This window comes from Natator depressus, chromosome 3 (assembly GCF_965152275.1).
Source record: "Natator depressus isolate rNatDep1 chromosome 3, rNatDep2.hap1, whole genome shotgun sequence".
Lineage (NCBI taxonomy): Eukaryota > Metazoa > Chordata > Testudines > Cheloniidae > Natator > Natator depressus.
In genome coordinates, this window is record NC_134236.1 from 4,417,716 (window position 1) to 4,444,315 (window position 26,600).

General features: G+C 41.5%; 1 protein-coding gene across 2 annotated transcripts; it reads left to right on the forward strand.

The window, feature by feature from the left end:
- The first annotated feature begins 1,765 nt into the window (after window positions 1–1,765).
- On the forward strand, window positions 1,766–25,102 carry ESCO2 (establishment of sister chromatid cohesion N-acetyltransferase 2). Of its 2 annotated transcripts, none has more exons than XM_074947346.1 (11): window positions 1,766–1,917; window positions 4,799–4,864; window positions 6,647–7,676; window positions 13,369–13,459; window positions 14,375–14,435; window positions 18,195–18,327; window positions 19,887–20,018; window positions 20,336–20,425; window positions 22,132–22,275; window positions 22,700–22,881; window positions 24,096–25,102. In XM_074947346.1, exons 1-11 carry the CDS (start codon window positions 1,787–1,789, stop codon window positions 24,226–24,228), a joined length of 2,193 nt encoding a protein of 730 aa, XP_074803447.1. In that variant the 5' UTR covers window positions 1,766–1,786; the 3' UTR covers window positions 24,229–25,102. The 2 variants fall into 2 exon arrangements, with proteins under 2 accessions (XP_074803447.1, XP_074803446.1); XM_074947345.1 differs by having other exon boundaries at window positions 1,866–1,999.
- Window positions 25,103–26,600: the final 1,498 nt, after the last annotated feature.

The window sequence follows — 26,600 nt, forward strand, 5'->3', positions numbered from 1 at the left end:
AGACATTTTGGATTATAACTTCCTTTCGGCAGGGACTGTTGTTTTTGGTATGTGCATGTACAGTGACCAGAACAGTGAGGCCATAACCCGTTAGAGAGAGGCTTGTAGGCACTAATATTGGTTATGGTAATCATAGAATCATAGGACTGGAAGGGACCTTGACAGGTCAGCTAGTCTAGTCCCCTGCACTCGTGGCAGGACTAAGTATTGTCTAGACCATTTCTGACAGGTGTTTGTCTAACCTGCTCTTAAAAATCTCCAATGATGGAGATTCCACAACCGTCTTAAGCAGTTTATTCCAGTGCTTAACCACCCTGACAGTTGCACCCTTGCTGCAATTTAAGCTCATTGCTTCTTGTGCTATCGTCAGCCCCACACAAATTTCAGTCTGACACAATCTATGCCTCAGATTCAAGGTAACTGAGGTAATATCTTTTATTGGATCATTGTCTTTTGCTGAAAGAGACAAGCTTTTTGGCTAGACAGAGCTCTTCAGGTCTGGGAAATGGTGTTACAGATAAATACATGATGGAACAAATTGATTAGTATAAGTAATTAATACATACTCTAAGGGACAAGGTCGGTGGGGTAACATCTTTTATTGGAGCAACTTCTGTTGGTGAGACAGACAAGCTTTCAAGCTTTCTGTTGGTCCAATAAGAGATATTATCTCACCTACCTTGGCTCTCTCATATCCTGGGCTACAAAAACACTACAAACAACAATCTTTTCCTGTCTCTTCTTCTCGACAATGCAGCAACATTCTTGCCCCATGTAGCAACATTATTTTCCAATTTTGTTTTGGATTGATGGATTTTGTTTTTTATTTTGGAAATTACCACCATTCACCTCCCATTTTTTAAATTTCTGAGCAAGAGTGGGACCACTTAAATGCTCAAACACTAATAAGCACAGCAATCAAATGAACAAAAGCTTAGTAATAGTTAAGGACATCTTTTAAAGGCAAAAAGAAAAGGAGGACTTGTGGCACCTTAGAGACCAACCAATTTATTTGAGCATAAGCTTTCGTGAGCTACAGCCCACTTGTGAGCTCACAAAAGCTTATGCTCAAATAAATTTGTTAGTCTCTAAGGGGCCACAAGTCCTCCTTTTCTTTTTGCGGATACAGACTAACAGAAACCTTTTAAAGGCAACAGTCTGCAAAGTTTTTGAAGAAAGAAATTTGTAAATGCTAACAGATTTTGGAGCTCCTGGGGCTGGATGGCTCAGGACACTGGAATTTCATCTGTAGATTGATAGTCTGAATTACAGCACCAAAGCCACAATCGATAGGAAGTCAATAAGCATTCAGTAAGACTGAGGCCTGATCTGCAGTGGATTAAAGAGGTTGTCTGCCACAGAACAATTAACATGTGGGAGGGATCATGTTATAACACACCATGGCTTTCCATGGGACTGGACTGTGGTTACTAGGGCCGCACCGGTCCCAGCATGCAATACTCTATTCTGCTCACAATGCCACTCCCAGCGTGCAATGCTCCGCTTCGCTCCGGCTGTGACGCAAGAGGACTACAGCTTCCGGCAAGCATTGCGACAGGACTTCATCGTAGAAGGCCGCCTTTTTTTCCCTGCAGTGCATGGTGGGAATTGCAGTCTCCGAGACTGAGTGAGGGGTGGGGGCCAATGTTGACAATGGAAGCTGAGCGCGCCGCGTGCGTTCCAGAGCTCTGATTGGCTGGCGGGCGGTAGTGGGGGTGGTGCTCCTCACGCCGCCGGGGCGTGCCTGCAAGCAAAGAGCTTGGCCAATGGACGTGAGGGACGGCGAATGACGACAGGTGCGTCCAATGGGAGCCGGGCTGGCCGGCGAGGGGCGCGTGGCAGAGGGGCGGGACTGGGGTGCGCGCGCGCCGGAGCCCGCGCGGATTCGAAGGAGAGGCGGTTGGCAGCGGCGCTGAGGTGATTTTTGCCTGGACCTCTCGGCTGGAGCTGCAGACCCCGGCCCTCTCTCGCATCAAGAGCGGCGGTCTCGGGGATTGAGGTCAGCGGCTCCCGCCTGAGGCGGGGGGCTGCGTGCGCCCTACGGGTCCCAGATAAATAGCGTCCCGGGGGGGATGGGGCCTTACCCGTGTGGCTCCTTAGGGCACGGGAAACGACCCACCCATACAGCCACACTCCACAGCAGCGTCGGGCGAGGCTCCCAATGCTCCGTGGGGGAGGGGCAGCCCCCACCGCAGGGCTCCTGGCCCCTGATGTCAGAGCTCGGCTTAGGCCCTGGAGCCCCGCCCAGTGGCCCCCCAGGACTGTGCAGGGGCGACCCTTCCTCTCTGAGCTGACGGGGGGCCGGCTGGCACCTGCTCCCCCCTTCCCCCCCCCACGCGGGGGCCTTGAGAAAACGCTGCAGGAGGAGCCAGCCAGAGACTCCCCTAGAAGCAGCCAGAACAGGGAGCCTCCGGGAGTGTTGTGTCATTTGGAGGGGCCTTTGGTCTCTGCTGATTGGCTGTCTGTTCCAGCCCCCTCCCCCCGTCTCTTCCCCTCCGCTTAGTTCCACCCCTGCCTCCCTCATCCTCTTCTCTCCTGCTTTGATCCCATTGCCCTCCCCACCTGCCCATTTTCTTTCTACTGATCCCCCTCTTTCTTACTAATTCTCCCCCCCCTCCAAACCCCCCCACCCAATCCTGGCACTGAAGTGCTGTTTGCTGCCATCACATTAGTGATGCCTACACAGCCTGCAAGGTATAGGCACTTCATGCTCAGCTAGCCTGGCAAAAAATAGCAGTGTAGATGGGGAGAGGTGGCTTAGTAGAATAGCATGTGCTACATGCCTGATGCTCCAGGTTGTATAACCTACGTGGGATTTCTATATGTCCAAAAAATGCCCCCCCATCTATGCTGCTATTTTCAGCAGTGTAGTGTCCTACTGCCTCTCTTCACGCCCCCCCTCCCCCCAGAGCCTTTCCCTATGGTGGGTAGCTACCACGTGTCGTGCCAGTAGTCTACCCCTGCTATCAGTGTAGATGTAGCCATTGTTCATTCTGCTGGTGTGTTCTAATCTACCCCCCCCATGTATATGTCTGGTCTATTTAGACTGTAAATTCTTCAAGTCAGGGACTGTCTGCCACTGTGTTAATACAATGCCTAGCACATTGGGGCTCTGTTCTTGGTTGATCCTTAGCTGCTACTGTGATTAATAATAACAACAAATCACTCATGCATACCTTTCCTCTCTCATGTTTTGCTATCGCCATTATGGACCTGACCTGGGTTACCATGTAAAGAAGGAAAAAAAGGTATTTTCTTCTGTTTGTGCCCAAAGAAAGTGGAAGGTTGTGGTCATCTTTAGCTATTTTGCACATAATTTTCTGGCCCTTATGTGTGTTCAGGAAGGAAAGTTTCAAAAAATGAAAAAAATAGACTTGTAAGCAGTGGTCTTGGTGGCTCTGTAGCATTGTAAAGCACTGATTGCTTGCAAAGTAACTCACAACTTCAGATCAAATAGTGGAGCAGGGAAGAGCAAGTGATAAATGCAGAATGCTGCCATCCCTCTCTGGGGTAAGAATCTCATCTGGTAGTTTTTCACTCTCTAGATGCCTGGCCAGCTTTCATAGGGAAATAGTAAGGCTTTTTTAGTTTAGAGAGAAGACAAACTGGGATATGCAAAATTAATGGTGTAGAAAAAGTAAATTGGACACTTTTATTTACCTTACCCATAAGGCAAGAGCAAATCGACATAAATTAAATTGAAAAGCAATAAATTTCAAACTGATAAAAGGAAATTCTTATTTACCCAATGCATAACTAACCTTTGGCCACAAGATATGTTTGAAGCCAATATCTTAATAGGATTCAAAAAAAGGATTGGATATTTATATGAATAGTGAGCATATCCAGAGTCCTATTAGTTAGGATAGCAATTTTTTTATTACATAGATTATAAACCCTCATGCGTCCAGGCAGAAGTGAACTGCTAACTGACATGGGTCAGGAGGAAACTCCTCTTATTGGCAGATTAGTCAACAATTATACCTTATCCAGGTTTCTTGCACCTTCCTCTGAAGCATCTGGTACAGCACTGAAGATAGGATGCTTGACTACAGGGACCACTGTCTGAGCTGGGATTTCAGTTCTTTTGTTCCATGAGGGTCAGCTAATGTAAAGAGACTTCTCCACCTTCATTGTAACTCCATCTACATTATGGCTTAAACCAAATTTGGGAACTGCCGTTTAAACATTGCCGTAAAATGGTTTGGCCCTATTTATGTTGTCTCCCCAAATTCCTATTATAGCCATGTAATACCAAAATCAATGAACTATGTAAAAGACTTTTAGGCACACTGGCATTATGCAATAAACATATATTGCGGTACACTAATGTATTTGTAGATGGCACATGAGAAATGGCCTTTAATACTTTAATTTAGCTTCAGTACTGTTGGGGCCTTTTGTTTTCCTTGTCTCCTCAAAAGGGTTTCTTCATAAATCCTTTCTGCCTAAAGTTTCTCATGTGTGGTCCCCTGCCAAGAGAAGGCTTTTTTCGGGAAAGTTTGAGATTAATGGGCCATGATATTTCGGAGATGGAAGATCTTTGGAAATTAGGTTTAGGAATAGTCATTTTCCTTTAAATGTTCTTTCTTTAAAAATATGAAAATGTTTGCTCTAGAAACCAATGGAAAGTGGCCCTTTTAGGTTGGTATGCGTGTGCTTGTTAACTTTTTTACTTAGTATTACAGATATTTTAAGGCTATTTTAAAGAGTGAATGTTATATCATTTATAATACGGTTATATTTCTGTGTAATATAACTTCATAAATTATATCTTGAAATGTCTTCTAACTTTCAGGCACTTTATTGAGATGGCAGCTGTTACTCCAAGAAAAAGGAATCGTAGTTCTACTAGCTCTGATAGGTGTGTTTATCTGTTCATAATCTTGTCTTTGCAATTTATTACACTGAAAACAAATTATTTAATGGTTCACTTCATGTACTGAGAACAGAAGAAATGTTTTAATTCCCTCAATGCTTTTACTATAAAATGGGGGGGAAAGTTATGAGATGCAATAACTTAAGTGGCTTTTTCATTCTTCAGTAATGCATAATACTTTATAAATGTATTGTACTGAGCAGCTTGACAGCTTTATTTAAGGTAGAAAGAAACCCTAAGCTGTAAAAGATTCTACATCTAATAGAATATATAGACTTAAAAATTATCATAAAAAGATTAAACTGTCTGCTGTAAGTCTGGGTTAATGGGGCAACAACACACTGGTTTGTACTGGGGTGGTTTTATCTTACTTGGAAATCACTTGTATCTAGTACTGTACATTTACATAACTTTTACAAACTGCAAAACTCACTCCCAGCCCTAATGAGGTCACAAGATGGTTCCATTATTTAATTTTGAAATGTAAATGTATAAGATACTTTAAAAGGAGAGAGATTAGTGAATTAGTAGTTTTACATTGGATCAAGTGACTTGGAAACTGTTTTACAGTTCTCCTAAAGGAATATAAATGGTGTAGTTTTTGTTTGTTTTTAAATTTTGACACTTAAGCTCCCAGTCCTGCACTGTGTTCTGCAGGGCTAGGCTTTTGTGCCTGCATGAAGCCAGACTGACTTCATGTTTAAAGGGACATTAGCTACTGGAATTTTAGTGACATTAAAAAAACAAGTTTAAAAGTAGTTTCAGGTAGTAAACTTGCTCTGACATATTCATGTTTTTCTCATTGCTGTGTGAAAGACTTGCAAAAACAGGGAAAATTGTACACAGTATGATCTGCCAAATGCATAAAGGATACAAAAATAAAAGAAAATGTAACTTTTCCTCTGTTCTTTTAGTTGTAGTAATCATAGGTGTTACTCAAAACAAGTTGAAGAAAAAACATTTTTGGAAGTGTGATTTAAGTTGAGTGTTGCTCTAAAATGAGCCAAGTGGGGAAGATTTACAATATTTTTTTCTCTGCTTAAGGGAATATAAGACGTCAAATATTATTCTTGGAGCTCTAGTGGCAGAATTGATGCTGCTTATGATTAATAAAGAAGTAAAATGGCAGTTGTGCTCTCAGGGCTTGTCTGCACTACAGATGCTACAGCAGCATAGCTACGCCACTAGCAATGCTGGCATAGTCCTGTACCATAGAGGTAGCTGACCGAAGGGGTTTTTCCTTAGGTCTAGCAATACCCCCTTCCCAAATGACGGTAGCTACATTGACAGAAGCATCCTTCAATCAACACAGCGGCATCTACGCTGCGGGTTAGGTCAGCATATCTGTCGCTCAGGGATGTGATTTATTTTACTCACACTCCTGACCGAGGTGGCTGTCAGCCTAACTTTTAAGTGTAGACCAAGCCTTTAATACAGGCAGGAAAAGAGATCTATTTGTCACTACTGTTATGGGAAAAATCGTAGACCCTGTGCTGCCCTCTGTCCATATTTTCAGGTCCCAGTGACATTTATAGAAACTGTAGATGGAAGGTAGTATACAGCTCTTTATTAAGGTGCTTGAATACTACAGTTAGTGTGGTTTAAAAAAACAGAACACCCTAGATAGGTTCTGTGATTATTTACCAATAGAGGAAACTGTTTTAAGAAAAACTTTAGTGTGACTTAAACAGAGCCTTGACTATGCCTGAAGGATTCTCCAATCTGTAGAAGAGGGAAAATATTTGTTTTATTTTTTTATTTTTGTAGCATGTTCTTAGCACTTGGGACTCCAGCAAAAAAATTGATGATGGACATCACCGTGGATCTGTCTGCAGTCAAGACATCTACAAGTCGGACCTTTGCTTCTCGAACAAAATGGCCACCTAGATTTAGTGATGAGGATAAAGAAAACCAGGCTTCCCCTCTGAAATCCTCCATGTCAAGGAAGCTTGATAATTCCCCACTTCAGATAGCCAGCATCCCAATGACAGCATGTAGGGAGTTCCTGAGTAAAGTGTCTCCAAAATCTGGTTCCCCATACAAGCCCATTGTGCCTGCTGCATCCTTCTACAGCAAAGAAAAGCAGTACCTTACCCCACTGGAGAGGAAACTGGTAAATGAAAGCCGCCCTCTTAGTTGGAGGGACAACGATGGAGACCTCCCCACTGCCAATAGGACGGAGGAAGTACAGGGAAATATGAACCTCATCAGGAATGCAAGCTCAAAAACATCCAAACGTCAGACTGATTCTAGGCACACCAAGATTTTACCAAGAAACTCTAAGAAAGCCAAGGTAGATATAGCCCCTGTCAAACCTGTTGTGGAAAAGGAGAACATTATTCGCCCAATTGAAAAGAAAATGGAGGGTCCTTTCCGAGTCCTAAGCATGAAAATGAAACCCCTGCTGAAGCTCCAGATGGGAGCAGCATTCTTTTCCACTGGGAAGAAATCCCATTCTGGTCCTAAAAAGCTGCCTTCAGGCCTTAAATCCTCCCAGCTTCTCTCTAGTTCTGCAGCAGAGGGTGACCAGCTGAGACTATCAGGAGATACAGAGTTTCACTCAGATGATAAAAACGAAGTTGCCAAGGCCAGTGAGGTATCAAAATGTGCAAGTGTGCCCCAGAAGAAAGGGAATGAAGATAGAGAGGAGGATAGGGAGAAATTGGCCAATAACATAAGTCAAAAGAAGGTCATTCACAAATTGAAGGTCTCAATGCAGAAAGTTGAATTGATCCCATTCAGCCGCTCTGATTCCTCAAAGCCTTTGACTCCAGAGGAGACTGATACAAGGAACCTGGTAAGTAGCATGGAGAGTGTCACTTAAGATTTGTGTGTATATTAAAAGTGTGTACTTGCTTTGTTCAGCAAGGATGAAGTTGCATTGCTAGTTCTAATCATTCTGAGGCACAGGGAAAGTGTATGGTACTTTAAGTAAGGCATGTTTGAGAGCTGTATCAAAGAAAGATATTCCTTAAAGATTTTCTTCTGATTCATGTGACCTCAGGCAGTAATTAGAAAGCTCTTTGTCAGTGCGGGTTTGAATTCCTGAGCATGTGGATGCAGGATGCTGTGGAGTAGGGCAGCACTGAAACTAATAACTTAAATCCATACCTCAGGTGACATATGTAAATGTACACAGAAGTCTTGAGAATTGAACTCTCATCTCTTCACTGCTGCTTTGTTCCATCTACTGGTCACTATTGCTATTTAGGTTTAGGTTAGCTGAGAGGAAAGCTTACCCAAAAGGAGTTTTTGTAAAATTGGATTCATACCCTTTTTTGCTTTCTTTAATGCAGCATAAAAGTCAATTAAAAATCTGCTTTTTTAAAAACCTTATAAATATCAGGAATATGAAGTGTGGAACTTCCTTCTTTGGCTGGAGGACTCGTTGAGGCTCAGATTTATAGTCCGAGCATTCTCCTTGTCTGTGTCATACTTTAACAGAAGGGCCAGTGTTGAATCTTCAACAAAGCCAACCTTTCTCCCAAGTGTACTTGGTGCAAGAGTTGCATAGTTATTAGTAAAAATGCAGGCTTAAACTGTTAGATTAAAAATCTCTTACCCTTTTAATTGTTCAGCTTTGTCGCTTAAGTCTTGTGTTGTCATTTAACTTGACCATTGGTTGCCATAGAGCCTTCAGGGTAGACAAGACCTGAAATTGTAATGCCTTTAAAAAAAAAAAAGGGGGGGGGGGAGAGGAATATGACTTGGTAGTTGGGGAACTTTCAGGTTGCCTTCATAAATCTTAACCATAAGGGCAAAACACAATATATTTGTTCTTTGTACTCTACCTTTAATGCACTCTGTCTATACTTATATCCCCTTTATGTCCTAATTAGGCTGGTAATTAAGTCTACCAGTAAGTATTGCATTTCCAAAATATTGACTTCACTTTTAAAAAAGCACTCTGTTGAGAGGCATAATATAAAATGGAAGGGACATCGAATAATCACAACTGTTTGTTTTTACTATACCAAGAGGTGTGCGAAGCCATGGGTTCCCTGCAGTTCCAAGGAATTGATAAGTAGCAAACCCTACCTGATCCTAAAAGATCAGGCTCAAGTCTCCAGAGGAAGCCAGAATTCCCAAGGTCCCTGCCAAGGTACTCTCTTTGAGATGTTTCCTTGTTAGCCTCAGTGTCAAAGTGAAACAAACAATTGAGCAAAGAAACAAATCTGTTTCCAGATTTGTTTTGAGACTTCTTCTGGGTCCTGAGGATTCTGTTTGTACCCTTGCTGGTAGCCAGTGAGGCCTGAGTGGTGACTTGGGAATGCTACAAATGAACTCCAATCTTGAATGCAAAGATTGCCCTAGCGTAATTCCTTTCCTTGTAGAGTCTGTGTGCTGGTTCTACAGATTCCCCAGCCCAGGGGGTGAGATTAAACCCAATCTTATTATGCTTAAGTGAAGCAGTAACAATAGATTTACTGAGCTGGTCTCTATCCAAAATATTTTAACCTTTTAGCTTCTGAGGATGGTGGCTCTTCAGTATAAGATAAAGGGGCGGGGGGGATTTTGCACCATTGTTCCCCACAAATTTCTTCTCTGCAGAAAATACATTCTGCTGGAGAGGTGCTGCAGTTGCACCTCTGGCCCACCAGAGGCTGTTGTGGCACCAGAACAGAGAGCAGGTGGTCTCACTGGCAGTAGTAGCCGGCTGCGTTCCTCACAGCAGCCTACTCATGGAGCCTGGTTAGGAGGCACAGGATATGGAGAGGGAGAGATGGAGCGGAGCACACGGGGCTGCTGCGGGGGGTCACATATACTGGGGTTCAGAAGGGCTAGTGGGAGGGACAGACTGGGGCAGGGGCTGAATGGGAATAGGGGTGTGGGGGGATGGAGGAAGGGGCTGAGGGGGTTGCTGGGACATATGGGGATGGGGGAAGTGGGGTGCAGGGCCACATGGGGATGGGGCAGATGTGCCTGACTGGGAGCTAGGGGTCAGCCAGTGTCTGCATAGGGAAGGCTCCCCAACTCCCTAACAATCACTCCCCTGGCCCCCCCCCCCCCCCGTAAAAAAACAAACCTGTTCTGTACTTCTCCCACCCATACCCAACAACCCTCCAGGCTCACTCCCAGGCTCCTTCCCAGCAATTACTTCCCTCTCCCTCAGCTCCTCCATTACCCCTAACTTCCCCAAGCCGTTGCAACACTTCTGAGGGATCCGGGAAATACAGTTTTGGATTGTAGTTTAAATGAATTATCACTCAAAGTTCTGTATTAATATGCCTAGTAAGGAATCTAGTTGTCAAAAAACATTTTTTGAATTTTTTTTGCTGTCTGTATTGTTACAAACATACTTGCTGACAGATATTTTGAAAAAAATTACCAAAATAATTTGAAATTGTATGATTATATTGTGTTTATTTTGACAAATATGTAGAATTTTTCAGAATTTTAAAATATTGCATGCAGAATTTTTAATTTTTGGCACAGAATTCCCCCAGGAATAACTTATTAGGCACTGGCACTCTGTTCAGTGCTATACAAGAAAGGAGATGTTCTGAGAGGATCTAAGTCCAAACAGATGGAAAAGTGAATGCACAATGAGATTTGGCGGAAACTATTAGCTTAGAGCATCTTTCTTTTGGTAATAGATGGCTTGGTGTATGTAGACTTGGAGACAGGGTGGGAATTCGGACATAGGAGGTAGTATCAGAGAAGATGTGAAGCTGAGAGTGGGAAGGATAGAAAGTGCAGTACAATTCAGAACCAAGTTGAAGAAGGGTGGTGTAGGCTTGGGTTCAAAGAGATGTGGTGACATGTTTATCAAGTAGAGTGCCCCAAGGGTCAGTCCTGGGGCCAGTTTTGTTCAATATCTTCATTAATGATCTGGAGGATGGCGTGGATTGTACCCTCAGCAAGTTTGCAGATGACACTAAACTGGGAGGAGTGGTAGATATGGTGGAGGGTAGGGATAGGGTACAGAGGGACCTAGACAAATTAGAGGATTGGGCCAAAAGAAATCTGATGAGGTTCAACAAGGACAAGTGCAGAGTCCTGCACTTAGGAGGGAAGAATCCCATGCACTTTTACAGACTAGGGACCGAGTGGCTAGGAAGCAGTTCTGCAGAAAAGGACCTAGGGGTTACAGTGGACGAGAAACTGGATATGAGTCAACAGTGTGCCCTTGTTGCCAAGAAGGCTAATGGCATTTTGGGCTGTATATGTAGGAGCATTGCCAGCAGATCGAGGGGACGTGATAATTCCCGTCTATTTGGCATTGCTGAGGCCTCAGCTGGAGTACTGTGTCCAGTTTTGGGCCCCACACTACAAGAAGGATGTGAAAAAATTGGAAAGAGTCCAGCGGAAGACAACAAATGACCAGGGGGCTGGAGCTCATGACTTATGAGGAAAGGCTGAGGGAACTCGGATTGTTTAATCTGCAGAAGAGAAGAATGAGGGGGGATTTGATAGCTGCTTTCAACTACCTGAAAGGGGGTTCCAAGAGGATGGCTCTAGACTGTTCTCAGTGGTAGAAGAGGACAGGACAAGGAGTAATGGTCTCAAGTTGCCGTGGGGGAGGTTTAGGTTGGATATTAGGAAAAGCTTTTTCACTAGGAGGGTGGTGAAACACTGGAATGGGTTACCTAGGGAGGTGGTGGAATCTCCTTCCTTAGAAGTTTTTAAGGCCCAGCTTGACAAAGCCCTGGCTGGGATGATTTAGTTGGGGATTAGGTCCTGCTTTGAGCAGGGGGTTGGACTTGATGACTTCCTGAGGTCCCTTCCAACCCTGATATTCTATGATTCTATGTTCTGTGGCGGGCAAAGAAAAGGATTTTAGGTGCTGTCTGCAGAATAGACTAGTGGAGTAAGGTGGGTATTAGGGAGACCAGCGAGGAGGTGGTTGCATAATAAAGAAGGGTGAAATTCAAAATGGCCAAATGTTTTGACCCAAACTTTCAAAAGTGCCTAGTGATTTTGGGTGTATCAGTGTTATGGTGTACAATCTGAGACAATTTATAGGGGCCTAATTTTTAGATAGGTCTGAGCACTTCCAGCCAGGCTTCTTTAGGATGTCTCAGACAATGAGGCACCTAAAATCACTAGGCCTTTGAAAAGTGGGGCCTCTAGTTCTAGGGACAGAGTAAGGGTATGACTCTTAAAAACATACCTTGTATGACAATCAAATGCATGTTCAGCACTCAAATGGTTTAAATTTAAAAATGGCTCTCAAAAATCAACACTGACGAATTAGCTCCCGCTAAGTCTTACTTTTGTGGGTTGCTAGAGAATTGTTTCGTTTTGGAGATAGGTTCTGGTTTCTAACTCAGGGTATAGATGCAACAGGTAAGATTGACAGTGGAAGAGTGGAGCAATAAAATACCTAATGCAAACCAGGTTTGGGGCCTATTTCATTATACTTAATCTCACATTTTACTTCTATTTTCTGGCACCTAAAAGGTGTTTGGAGGAGAGGATAAGTGGTATTGGAATGCTTTTTCATAGCTGTACTCGTCCTTGAAGGGAAACAATAGACAAGGTGAGTATTAGCTTTTATTGGACTAATGTGTTTTATGCTCCTGTGTTGGTTTAATAAAGAGCTATTTATTGCCTTCTGTGTTCATTTGTACTGTATTAATGTATCCATCACATTCCTTACTTGATTGCCAGCGTGTATTTACAATACAACATTAATAAAATACAAATGTTGGGTAGGTCAACAATCTTGCATATAAAATAAAAAATATAACTTCAAAGCAGCTGGGCCTGCTGTGGTTGCAGGCTCTTAAGATAATAAACTGCATTTTCAGAAGCCTTGGGTGTATGGAAATGAATTTGTATCACTGGATTTGCTATCACAAAATTATAGGCCAACTTTGTGCCTTGATCTAGTCTCAAACAGGTCCTGTTTGACTTGATGGTTTTAATTGGTGGCTGTCCATGGGATTATGGTTTTCGTAACGGGGAGGGGAGGATTAATATGTTCTAATTGTCATAGAAACTAGAAGTTGGGCAGAAGTTTAAGGTAAAAATCAATCTAACATGGTCATTCGTTGAATCTTTGCAGGAAGTTCCCAAAGGCTTTGCAGTTTCAGAATTATAGACACCTGTGTAGGACCAGGATACCAAAAATATTGAAATGAAGAAATAATCCTACAGAACTGCAGCTAGAAGCAGTAGAAAGCCACGTGAGGGACATTGACAACTTGCCGTAAACCTGACCATAAATAACTTGCCCCCCCAAAAAAGCAGCTTCTTCAATACCGAGGTGCGGCCCATGAGACTGCAGATTTCAGCATACAGTATTATCCAGTAATGTTCAGCTCAAGGTGGAGCATTACATGGTGGAACCTCTAGCCTCTGCCAACCACGTCTCTGTATTGAAGAGGATAAAGGCTGTTAGTTGCATTTCAGAATATCCTTGGCCACATTTGGCCTATGCCCTGAGCACTTGAGCTACGTGAGATTGTGTAACTAGCAAACTGGAAACTAAGTCAAGCTGACAGTTTTTCTTTGGTCTTTGAGAATGTTTATCTGTATTACAGAACTCGGATGAAGCTGGATCTTCCATAAACCGTGAGTTCGACGATCAAGAGAATATTCCTTTCAGTCAGTCTCCAACAGAGAATAATAAAGGTAAATAATGCTGCAGCTGTATTGGTCTAGGCACCTGTCATGATGTTTATGTCCCAAGTTCACTAAGTAAGGAATCATGTAGTTCAACTTCATAGAGAGTATTTTTCTTAAAGGGATTGATTATAAAATTACTGTTTAGGCCTCTCTTCTGGCTTGCCTCTGTATTGCTATCTGTTTTCTGTGTCTGATGTGGAATCTGATGGGAGGGAAAAATGCTGCTCTTTGGCTATTGGCAAATATAGTCAAAATGCTATGGAAATTAAAGGCAGTCCAACAACTGAACTATGAAGAAGGTCTTCCACCCTTGTGGGACAATATTTACCTTTTTTTACTTTGTTTTCCTCATCAATTTTGCTAAAAAGGGACTGAAATTTCTTCTGTTGCAGTGAAGTCTAGTGCTGAATTTGTGACATCACACTTTCTCTAAGATTGTGAAACCATGAATACAGAGTATGCTTTAGCTATGAGATCACAAGTTGGGAAAGTCTGGGTTACGAGAAATGGTGTTAGACATAATTTTATTAATAGCAGAAGACTATTAAGCTACTGATGCAACAATTTGCTCTAATAAGAATTTTCACATGTTCCCTGGTGAAGGTTCTACTGGAGATTTGGTTTGCCCTGACCCTTGGCTTGCAACAGTTTTTTTCAAAGCATAAAGCACAGGATATTCTGTCAATAGTTAATTGGATCAAAAATAGCAAGTTCCATATAAAAATATTGAGTGGGTTTTATTTGTTGCAGTACCAAAAATTTTCTAATGCTAATGTAAACTCTTGAGTATTGGGAGTTCAGAGTTTTTCATGCTTGTGTATCAGTTGAAACTACTGGTTCACCTAGGCCCCTTTTCTAGATACCCACATGTTTTGTATCGTCATTGTGTCTAATACTAACAAATTGTGTGACTCTTTCCAGTGTCCCCTTCAGCAGATGTTGTCTATCCCATATTCAGTACACCCTCAGTCAACAAAGCAAGGTATGTCTGTTTTACTTGAACACTCTCCAAGAATGAGACAGAAGTTTGAGCAATACCTCCAAAAATCAGATTTTAAAAAATAAGAGATCATAAATTCCAAAAATAACAAACAATTTCTCTTTACCAGTGAGATGTGGTGAGGGCTGAGAAATAGCCATCATTAAGATATGAAAGTGTTGGATTTTATTTTTGAGAGGGAAGATGAAACACTATTCTTTCTTTGGGCTAAGCTGCAGACTTGGAATTTAGAGATGTGGGTTCAGTTCCTGGCTCTACCACACTTTACTTGTGTGATGTTGGGCAAATTACTTAATCTCTGTCTGCCTTATTTTCCCCATCTGTAAAGTGAGGATAATATTACTTTTCCCATCTTTTGTCTGACTTGTCATTTTAGTTCATAAATTCTTCTGAGCAGGAATTGTCTCCTATGTGAATCTGTCTAGCCTAGCACAGTGGAGCCTTGATCTCAGTTGGGTCCTGTATGTACTGCTGGAATATAAATAATAAAAATTGTCTAGTGAAATGGAGGAAGACAATATCAGGCCTTAGCAGAGGGACTTGATAACCTAGTAATATTTTCCATCTCTGACTATTATTATCTTATATTAAGTTTCAAACTAGTGAAATAGTTCCTGTTTCTGAAGTAAAGTCATGTTTACTGAGATGATTTGAACTACAGTTCCCAGAATGCTTGTGTAACTTGCCCATGTGAATGTTCTAAAATACTACTAGGAGTCCTTGTGGCACCTTGGAGACTAACAAATTTATTTGGGCATAAGCTTTTGTGGGCTAGAACCCACTTCATCAGATGCATGGAGTGGAAAATACAGGATCAGGTATAAATACATGAAAAGATGGGAGTTGCCTTACCAAGTGTGAGGAGAACACTTCAGTCTCCCTGGTCAGTCAATAACAGACCTAAAAGTGGCAATTCTTCAACAAAAAAAACTTCAAAAACAGACTCCAACGTGAAACTGCAGAACTGGAATTAATTTGCAAACTGGACACCAACACATTAGGCCTGAGTGAAAACTGGGAGTGGTTGGGTCGTTATAAAACCTAAACCTAATTTCCCCCTACTGTTACTCACACCTTCTTGTCAACTGTTTGAAATGGGCCACTCTCATTACGACTACAAAAGTTAGTTTTCCTCCCTTGGTATCCTACTGTTAATTGAATTGTCTCGTTAGACTGACTTCTCACTTGGTAAGGCAACTCCCATCTTTTTATGTGCTGTGTATTTATGCCTGCTCCTGTGTTTTCCACTCCATGCATCTGATGAAGTGGGTTCTAGCCCATGAAAGCTTATGCCCAAGTAAATTTGTTAGTCTCTAAGGTGCCACAAGGATTCCTCATTGTTTTTGCTGATACAGACTAACAAGGCTACCATTCTAAAATACTGTCACTTCTTAAACTTCATGTCAGTTTGGTAGACTATCTTTCTGCTGCTCTTCTTTAGTAGTGTGGCTTTCTATATATTGTAGTGATTAATGCTAGCAATATGACTGTTCCAGAAATGTGAGGGTATCTGGTACACTGGGAAGTACTATATGGAAGACCCCGTGAACTTTCAACCATCTGAGAAGTTCATATATCTAATATAATTGCACTGGGTTCAAGTGTTGTCTCTTGTTAAATCTTTGCGTAAGGAGTATGATGTGGTTATACCAGATATGGTACAGTCAACGTTTCTCAGCTGATAAGCCTTTCCATAATACCCAATGCCACTGGTGTTCAGACCATCTTTTTTGTGTAAAAAGGGGATTGCAAGATAGAGAAGATAAAAGTTGCCACGCAGATGTGAAAAGAATTGAAGCTTCTATTTTCTATTCGTGCTCTTCCCTTTGTTCTAACCCAACCTTTATCTAGCTGAGCATGTGTTTCAAAGGTCTGTTGGGCACTGGCCTTTAGCATTGCCCTTCATTATATTGCATAACTTTATAAGATTGATCTGTGTGATTATCTGTAACAATATGAACACCTTGTGCTGTTAAATAGATTAGTACAGCCCTGCAAATAATCTTCCTTGTAGAATATGCTCATGCTAATGTGTCCATGACTCTGATGACTTATTTGTTTGACAAATCCATTGCCATATTATGTTTCCAGTGGAAATGTTCTGTTTTCCCATGCAGAACAAAAACCACTAATCCCTCTGTCTTATTTAATCATCTTTCTTTGGAGCAGATTGCTAGTAATCAAAACATTCTGATAGAATTTGTTGTGAACATAAAATCACTTAAAAATTGTTTTAGTTCTGAAAGAGCCAAAAAAAAAAACCCCAAAAAACCCAAATAACTTGTCAAACTTATAATTCTCTGCCACTTAAGAGAGTGTGAGAGAGAGATCTGATTACATATTTACATTGCTCCCTTGTGGGGGCTTTTCACATACCTTCCATATTGATGCAAATGGAATTCTGGAATATGCCGAAATCCTGGTGTTTGTGATTAACTAAAATATGGCCTTGGATTTGCTGTTACCTCCTACACTGTCTCTTGGGAATAGATGAGTAGAAACTTTTTCTACTAGAACTATACTTTAGCTTTCTGCCTTGGGAACTCTCCTTAGCATCCAAACCTAGAAAACTGTTCAGTGCTTATCTCTGTTAATCCCATGTTAAGGCTGTTGTACAACAGTTAGCAAATTTAAAGTGGTAGTTCCTAAAGTAACCCTGCCAGCTTGTGTGTAGCTGAAGTACTAAAGGTAATTCTATAAAGCACCACTTATTTATTAACAATTTTAATATGTGCTTTTCCAAAGAGCAAGTCTCTCACATAAATGTTTTTAAAAATTCATATAAAGACTCCATCTGGATCAATAGTCTCATGAACAATCCTTTCAAGATCTTCTCTCAGTCTACCCATGCCCTCTGTTAGCCTTACTATTTATTTTGAAAGTTTGCAAAACTTTGTCTCCATTGGACCAGAATGGAGAATTGAGTCCCAGAATTGAGGGACTTTCCCTGAAAATGCCTCCAATTCTTTTATCTAAATCTGGTACCTATTATTTCAGAATCTCAGATAATCTCCACTGCTGGAGCAGAACTCGGGGAGAGGTGGTCTGAGGTACTATAGGGCATGTGAAGGATGTGCTTGAGAGATCAAGTTACTGTTGGGGCATTCAAAGATATCGTCCCAACTTTTTGTATGATTAATGCCCCAGCCTTAAACATTTTCATAGTTCATGTTCCTTTTGTTAAAGGGGGATGAGAGAGGGAGTGATGCTCCCTTGTTTGTGTGTATGGAGTAGCAAGGGCTTCCACCCATTGTCTCTTTCCCTCTGAGCACAGGAACACTTAGATCAGTGGTCATCAACCTTGTTAGAGCCACCATCCTCAGTGAATGTAAGGAGTAGGAATCCTGGCAGCTTAGCTCCGTTGACTCATATCTGAAGTATGGAGTGTCCTTGAGATCAGATTTAACACTTCAGATGTAGGCTCTTGTATTCTTCCTCTAGAACAGTTCTAGAGCTATAGGTTTGGGGTTAGAGTCTAGATGCAATGTTGTTCCTCAAAGCCCTGACTTTGTTTTTTGGTGCAGCCCTTAGAACCTTGGTTGTTTGCATCTCAATACTGCCATCAGTCCAGCTTCCTACTATCAGTTTTAGCATGGGGTCTCTTGAAACAGGAAGAACTAACCTGCACACATCTCGTGAGTTCCTTTGCTGGTCTGTTCTGGGGAGCTAGTCACGTCAGTGTTCAATCTGACTGAGAGTGTGAAATGACTAATTCAGATGCAACTCTGAAACTACTTTCAGACCACAGCCTTTCCCAGATGATCTGGCTTCTCCCCTGGGATTCAGCCCACCTACAAAAATGGTTCATACCTTCCAGAAAACCAGCAAGAAAACAAAAGACCTAAGCAAAGACTTTAAAGACCAGATGATCATTGTGAGTATCCCTCTATGGGCTGTTACTCATTCTTAGGGGAGCTTGCGCTATCATGTGATAGTAGTGAAATGAGCTTTCAGGCTAACCAATACTAGATTCCCTTACATATAAATCTCAAAACACTGTATATGTACAGCTCTAATGAATTGTATAAATCTGTCTCCAAAACTTCAAATGTAAAGATTGTGTCACTATTTGTGAAACTCTTTTCTAAGGTTTACTTGGGGTTAAAGCTTTACTATATCTGTGAATAAATAGGAAACGTAGAATTTGCTATTAAAAATGCCTGTATGGATACCATAGGAGTGAATTTGCTTGACACAGAAATCCTTTGTTTCCCACTGCTGCATGATTTGTTGCCTGAGCAGAGCCAGCATAATGCTGCAGCCACATTAGTGGACAACTGGGGTCATGAAGGACAGTACCACAGTAGGGATGTTGTCTAAAACGTTCTGTACCTGGGAGTTTATCTGTGACTGAAATGCAACCCCATTTAACCAATGGAGGGTTTCATATAACAGATATGAGGGATGAAATCCTCACCTAGTGCTGTCCTGTGTATATAGTTCATTCCCTTTGAAGTCCTGGCCTTACAATGGTATGCGACTGAATGGCATCATTAAGCCCCATGTGTCAGTTGCAATAAGCTAAGTCACCTGAATGCACATAGGCCTGGCTTGACATGAGTAATTGGACATAGGTGAGGCCTCATTTCTTGGGAGACAGGATTAGGGCGGTAAATGGATCAGCAGGCTGGGAACAGAATGTCTGTACTAGTTAAGATAAGGGTGAACAACAGGAAACCATTTACAGTGGGCAAGATAACAATGGATAAGATCTTTACATTTCTGACTTATGAGGTAAAAAATAAGTCTTACATGGGCAGTGCGTGGACAGATCGTGCTGTACAGGGATTGGTTCCTACAGAGTAAGTAACCAAGGCAATCCCAAAATGTGATGCAATGTACCATGTAAAGGAAGAGGCCAATTCCCTGTGTTTGAGTCTCATCAATTCAGTGTACCTTTGCTATATGTCATATAGAGGAACCTGAGTGATGAGCCTGGAATTGAACTGAGGTCTTGGGGAACTCCAACAATGGATTCCCATTGTGCCTTACATTTAGAGCTGCATTTTTTATTACAGTTTGTTCTTTATTAATTTTATCTGCTTTTAAAAAATTCTTGGAATTTAATTCCTTGTTTCCGCATTGCCTTCCCAAAAAAACACAACAAATACAGAATGACTTAGTGAATTCTTGATATAAAAACAGGAGGCACTGTGGTCTGGAGGAATGACCATGGAATTGGCTAAATAATCCCAGCCCTGCCACTTGCTCACCTGCTCAGTCTGTGGCCTTATGCCATTCCCTCAGTCTCTGTGCTTTAGTGTTTCTATCCATACAATGGCACCTATCTCATGAAGGGCATACTGTAGAGATTATGTTCATTATATGCCTTGAATATGTGAAGTGCTATGTACAGTTCTGAATAGTCTATAAATAAACAAAAGCTTATCCTCTGTCATCTCTGACACTTCTGACTTTCCTTTGTAATGACAGGATGCTGGACAGAAGCATTTTGGTGCCATCATATGCAAATCATGTGGCATGATCTATACAGCTGCCAGCCCAGAGGATGAAGCCCAACACATCCAGCATCACCAGAGGTTCCTTGAGGGAATTAAATATGTGGTAAGGCAATGGCTGATGCTTTTGCCAAAGAACCCTTGAAGTAGTACTTATTGTTGGGTATAGAGTTAAAGCTATACTAGGCAAAGGTTTTGTATCCAAATAACATGATCAAATTAAATTACTTATCTGTTATTCCAGCAATTGCCTTTTATTGACATATGTGAGCTAACAGGTTAACGTACGTGATTTGATTTCCTGCCTGCAAACTGTGAGGGTTCACATTACAACTATGGAGTCTGTTTTATTAAAGAAGCCTTAGCTGAATCCTTTTGTTTTTTTCTTCCTGGCAAATAACTTTCTTTTTTTCTCTGTGGTAGGGTTGGAAGAAAGAGCGTGTGGTAGCAGAGTTCTGGGATGGGAAAATGGTTTTGGTCCTTCCAGATGATCCAAAATATGCCATCAAAAAGGTGCAATATTTCTTTCTAGCTTTGTCTGTTCAGTGCCTAGCATGATAGGGCCGGGTCTGTAGGTGCGACTACAATATTAATTCTAAATAATAATCACTTGTGTCCCACTTGTCAGGAGAAATCCTATTTAGTGATCAACCTCTCACTCAGTGATCACTCTGCAAGGAATTAACATGGCTGGTTTCTACAATACTTAGAGGAGGGATGAACTTGTGGCCGATTCATAGATCCAGGAGGCGGGAGATATGGGTTCTAGTCTCATCTTTGCCGCAGAATTCCTCTGTGATCTTGGGCAAGTCACTCACCTCACTGCAGATAGGGCTGATACCTACTTTTGTTTAAACACTTTTCTTCTTTACAAATCTTGGAGCTAAGTAATCTTATGGCAGCCATGTTAGTCTTCCAGTTTCTCTTATTCACAATCATGAGCAGTTAATTCACAGGAGTAGTCTCACTGGAGTTAATGGGACTACTTGTGTGAGTGACTGCTCATCAGTGTAAGTAGTTCACAATCTGGCCCTAAGATACTTGAGGTAAGAACAGACTTTTGGGTTACTGTCATTTGTAGAACATTGCTCTTGCTACCCTCTTGTAGAAACACTTGCTAAGAGCTTGTCCTCCATGCTCCAGATTATGTTTGTAAAATCCAGCCTGAAACACAGAACTTTCACACTAAGTGGAAAATCTTTAGCTAAATTGATTATTAAAAGAAATGTTCATACAGTTGTGTATGTTGTTTTTCTAGATTCTGTTGAAGTAAAACTACCTGAGGTGCTGGAAGTACCCAGTGGGTTTCTTTTGGTGCTGTTGAAAAGTAACACTGTTTAGAAGCCCAGTGGCTCTGAGAGAGGGTGTTTATGTGCATGGATAGTATGGTGATTAGCAGTATAAGACCCAGGAGAGAGATTTGCGGAGTGAGCAGGAATACATTAGACCAGAGTATCCTAAAATAGAGAGGGAAGTCCCCAGTCCTGGAGTCTGCCTAGTATAAGGCACTAGTGCTGCTTAGAGTTGCTGGCTTTCTGTGTGGCTTAGTTATTACTGTGCTTTGTTAAAAAGCAATGAAAACCTGTCTCAGCTGATTTGGAATCAGTCCACATAGGAGCTAGTGAGAAGCAGCTGCTGCTATGTTAACAAAACTCCTGTGATTCAAGTCACAGGCTAAGTTTTGGCTGGCCCTTCCCCTCACATCTCGTCAGTCATGGAGCGGGGAATACCAATCTGCTGCCTTTACCATGTGAGCCATGTGTCAGTGTGCAATGACTCCCTCACCCATGACTTTAGGCTGAGCTCCCATCTTCCACAAAGACAACGGTCTGCATGTTGCATAGATATTAAAGGATGAGGAGAGTCTCTTAGAGACTATCTTTCTGCCTGTGGAAGAATGTCCACAATAGCATAAAGGCTTGTCTACTCAAATGTATCAAGCAATGAACCTTCTACCATTCCGTAGGAGACTATTCCAGTTGCATAAATCTCACAGTAGTGCACACCTACCAAACTATGTATTTGGCACAAGCTGCTAGTGCTTTTAATGAGTTGCTAGATGCTCTGCAGTTGGACAGTGAACTTCCATTGTGGTGATCACTGAGTTCCATTTAGGTGCACAAGCCCTCTGTTTGAAATCGATTACTTCTCTGAACTCAAACTATGTCTATCCTAGACTCTTACGTGCATCTCTGAACCTCTTGTCCTAACATCTATAGGCAGAAGATGTGCGAGAACTTGTAGATAATGAACTGGGATTTAAACAAATTGTGTTAAGCTGCCCATCCAAGATTAAAACCTACTTTTTTGTGTCCAATGAAAGGAAGATAGTTGGTTGTTTAATTGCTGAACAAATCAAACAGGTATGTGTTCTAAATAGTATCTTAATTGTATAAGATGAAAGCAAATTTGCATTCAGACTCTTGGGGTTGTTAGCATTGATCTAAGCCTATATGTCACAGGTACTCCTGGCCTTGTAAAGGGGGGCAGGGAAATGGGGTTGGCTGGATGGTTTTAGAGCTCTACACTCTCACCATCATGAAAATGCAAGTGACGAGAATTAACCAAGTTGTTAGTGATGGGTGCAAAAATCTTCCATTCAGTGTACCTTCAACTGAATTCAGATGTTGGGTAAAGGTGGTTTATGTAACCATTTACCTTTCTTTAGAGGACTGGCGTAATAAATAGTTGATTGCCTTTGGTGTTACAGCAGCAAACTCACCTGCATGAGTTTCTGTATTTCCCTCAGGATAGAGACTCATTTGACTTAGTGTTTGTCCTTGATAGGCATTCCGAGTGCTGTCTGAGCCTAATGTTCCGCAGTCCCCTAATCAGGATGTCCTGCAGCACCATCGTGCCTGGCGTTGTTCCATAAAGCCGGAAGCTGCCATTTGTGGGATCAGTAGAATCTGGGTGTTCAGCCTGATGCGGAGAAGAGGCATTGCACGTCGTATGGTGGATGTAGTCAGGTAAAGAAAAGGGATGCCTCTCCCAAAATGAAACTAAGTAAGCCATTAATATGGGTGCACACAGGATGGGAAGAAGACTTCAGCTTGATTTATTTTCAGGGGGAAGAAAGTGCTCACAGCAAAAAAAAAAAAAAAAAAAAGTAATGTTTTTAGGAAAGGTGTAAGCTAATGTCATTCAGCAAGTCTGAGAGGTTCATGTCACTGTGCAAAGAACTGATTGAAATATGCACTTAGTCCGACATCAGTCTGTGCCCTGGTGGTATTGTAGTGGGTGGAATAGAAATGCATAGAACCATGTAAGTATTGTGGCTTGGATTTTTGACAGTGCTGTCCTTTGGCCAGACTTTGCTTCCACTGAAGTCACCATGAGAGCAGAGTTTAGCCAAGGCTGAGCACTTTTCAAAACATCACCCTGTATGCTCAGGGTTGGGGTTATTTCACGTTTAACCAAATAGAATATAGGCTCTGAACCATTTAATAGGTATGGGCTTTGTTTGCTTGTTAACCCTAAGTTAACAGTTGATGTTGGCCCAGTACTCTGAGAATTTGTAAGACTTCAAAATGAATAAATACTTAGTCTGCCATTGCAGTCTGTATTTTACATGTCTATTGTAATGCAGCTGCTTAAAACACCAGTTTATTCCTGGTAAGTAGCTTCTGTGGTTGGGAACCTTCACGTTTCTAGGGAGTATGAAATGAATGGATTTTCTCTTTCATTGAGAACTGTTACCATCTTAGTTGGTTAGCTGATGCTGACTGTTTTAAAATGCATCCTTCTGGTCACTGACCTGCAGATGCCTCCAAGCAACTGTTCTCCAGTATGCATTTAATGTGCGAATGCACAGAGCAAGTTTAACAGATTACTATGGTGAACTTCACTTATCAAATCCTGACTGTGATATTGGTAATCTGAAACCACCAAACTTCTGAATAAAATTGCTCTAGTACTGTACCTGCTATATTCTCCTGTTTCAAATATGGTAATCACTCCGGTGCTGCTGCTTTTTATGTCAAATTACATGGAATAAATTCTCTACCCAAAAATGGCTTCCCCCAGTTTGGAAAAAAGTGTGTATAATGAAAATGCTGTCAAAGTATAGAAGAGGTCAGGGAACAAAACACAGGCATTTATATTACAGTAATAAGAGCCATATAATTACTGAGGCAGAACCAAACTCTTGTACTGCACTGATAACTGTCCTTATCTGTTTCAGAAACACATTCATGTATGGTTGTTACCTAAGCACTGATGAAATCGCCTTCTCTGACCCGACACCAGATGGCAAGCTGTTTGCAACCAAATACTGCCAAACCCCTAACTTCCTTGTTTACAATTTTATTAGTTAAGACCAATTCCAAACAATCACAGTTAAACTGAACTGGAGCTGTTTAGTTTGCTAAATGTAAAGAAATTTTCATGTTTAATTGTCTTATTCAGCCATGTTCCATTTTAGATTCCTACTGAGTGCTAACTCTTGCTGCTTGATCAAGTTAAAAGGCATGAAGTTAAAAGAATGTCACTTTCTGTACATAATTGTGTTCTGTATTTTAATGTTTGTTCTTTATGAAACTAAACCCAAGTTTGATTCTAAATGTTTGTTCTGAAAGCTAAAGTTTTTATTGCAATAACTTGTAAATTTCAAAAATAATTATATTAATATAAAGATTTCTCTGAGTTAGATTTGGCTTGGATAAATGTCTGGCTACTTCATACCACAGGATATGAGGGAGACTCCAGCTAATCTTGAAACTTTATATGTATGCTACTTGCTTTGGTACAGCTGGAGACCAGTGTTCTGCTCTCTGTGCTGCTGAGGGAGATACCAGTGGTCCAGGGATGTTGCAGATATAGATTATACCTGGTGCTAGAAGTTGCATGCTGGGAGTCAAGTGACTGGGTGAGGACTCTAGACCTATATGGTATCTTTCCAGAGTGGGAGTTGCAGTGAACAGAAGATAAAGCAAAACATACCTGCTGGTTGCTGTTACTGACACAGCTCTAAAACTTACCTGAGACAGGATGTAAAGCACTTGTAGCTGTGGCCTGGACCCCTTATGCCCAAAAGTCAATGGGACTATTAATGTGAATAAAGGGTGTATTTTTCAGTAACTTAGTCTAGATATGCTCAGATAGAATCTCCACCTGCTGCTCAGGGATTAAAGTTAAGATTGATCCTAAATCTTGCTGTAGACAGACTCAGTAGTATTCTTGCACTGGTGGTGGTGGTGATATGGATAGTTTGTTCAATAAAAGTCCTCTGAAATTTAATTGGGTGCCTCATTTCTGAAGGTTACAAGTACGAGCAGTTGGATGAACACTTGCATCTTGGGTTCAGAAGAAGTTTTTTTTTAAATGAATTCCTTTATCCTATTTTAAGGCTCCAGTGGCCCCTTTGAATTCACAATCCCATATAAATTTTCCTAGTCACTCAATTAGTCATTCTCTGGCTTGCAGGATTGGTCTCCACCTTTCCACTGACAAATCAAGCAGCAGCAGTGCTAACTTCTTGCAACAGTTTTCTGCATTAGAGGACTCATGTAAAGGAGCCAGAGGGAAACTCTTTTATGGGCTCCATTTAATCCCTAGTTTCACTGCCATGCTATTCTCCAGGAAACAGGTGTGGTCTGGTCTTTACCTCCCCTAGTATCACATCTCCCCTTAACTATAAATATATTTGAGTGCAGTCCGACTATTCTTCCTGGCCCCTGCGAATTGAAATTGGCATGTATTTATTTCCCTCCAGATATAATCTTTCACTAGTTTTGAGGCATGGCTTGTTCTCTAAACTGATAATGCTATTACCAATATCTGTATTTTACTAAGGATGGTATGTCAACCACTTCTCTCTGCTGCTGAGTCAGGTTTCTAAATGCAGTGGATTACTACTTTAGTTTCCTAGGATGTTAGCTAGGTGGACTGATTTGCTTAAGTGTCTTCAACTATTTTAACCTTTGTAAGCATACTGGGTTTTTTTGCCCTGGCACAACCTGCTCATCAACTCTGATAAAACTCACCTGACTCATGGCCTTACAAGAGTACAAAATCTTTCTCCTTATGCTCTGGCTTTAATTTCTGTTTTGCTATCTGTTTTCCTTGTGTCCACTTCTCTTTCATTTTTGTTATGGCTACTAGCATATAATTAGCCTGGACTGAAGTAATTGGCCTACACTTGAAATGCTTGTCATTCTAGGTTCTTCACAGCCTGTTCTATACAGTTCTGTTAGAATGTACATGTGTATTTTGAAGTTGTATAACCAGGGAGTCCTCACCTTGTTACAAAGCTGTAGTCAAAAATCTACACAATTTGTTTCTAGCTCTTCTGACTAAAGATCCTTGAAAACAGTAACCACTGATGGGTCTGCAACTGTAGACAGCCCAATGAAGTATGAACTAACCTTCATTTAGTTGATTCTGAAACTTTTTTCTTTGAGGCCCCCCCAACATGCTATAAAAACTCAAAGGCCCACCTGTGCCACAACTGTTTTTCTTCCAATAAAACCTAAGGCTGGCATTAGGGAGTAGCAAGCAGGGCACTTGCCCTTAGCCCCAGGCTATGTGGCTCAGATTGTGGCTTTCTTTCCTGGGCCCCAGTGAGCTTAATCATTGCCCTGCTTCTGAGACCCCCTAAAACCTGCTCACAGCCCCCACCCCATTAAGAACTATTGGCAGATAGAGCACTTTATGGTAAGTGATGTCTTACTGCTCATGGAGGTTTAAG

Bases quoted from the DNA above. Each gene is read 5' to 3' on its own strand.
- ESCO2 (XM_074947346.1), top strand. From the start codon at position 1,787: ATGACGACAGGTGCGTCCAATGGGAGCCGGGCTGGCCGGCGAGGGGCG. The intron at 14,436-18,194 runs GTATGTCTGTTT...AACTACTTTCAG, and splicing joins CCCTCAGTCAACAAAGCAAG to ACCACAGCCTTTCCCAGATG. The intron at 20,426-22,131 runs GTGCAATATTTC...TAACATCTATAG, and splicing joins CAAAATATGCCATCAAAAAG to GCAGAAGATGTGCGAGAACT.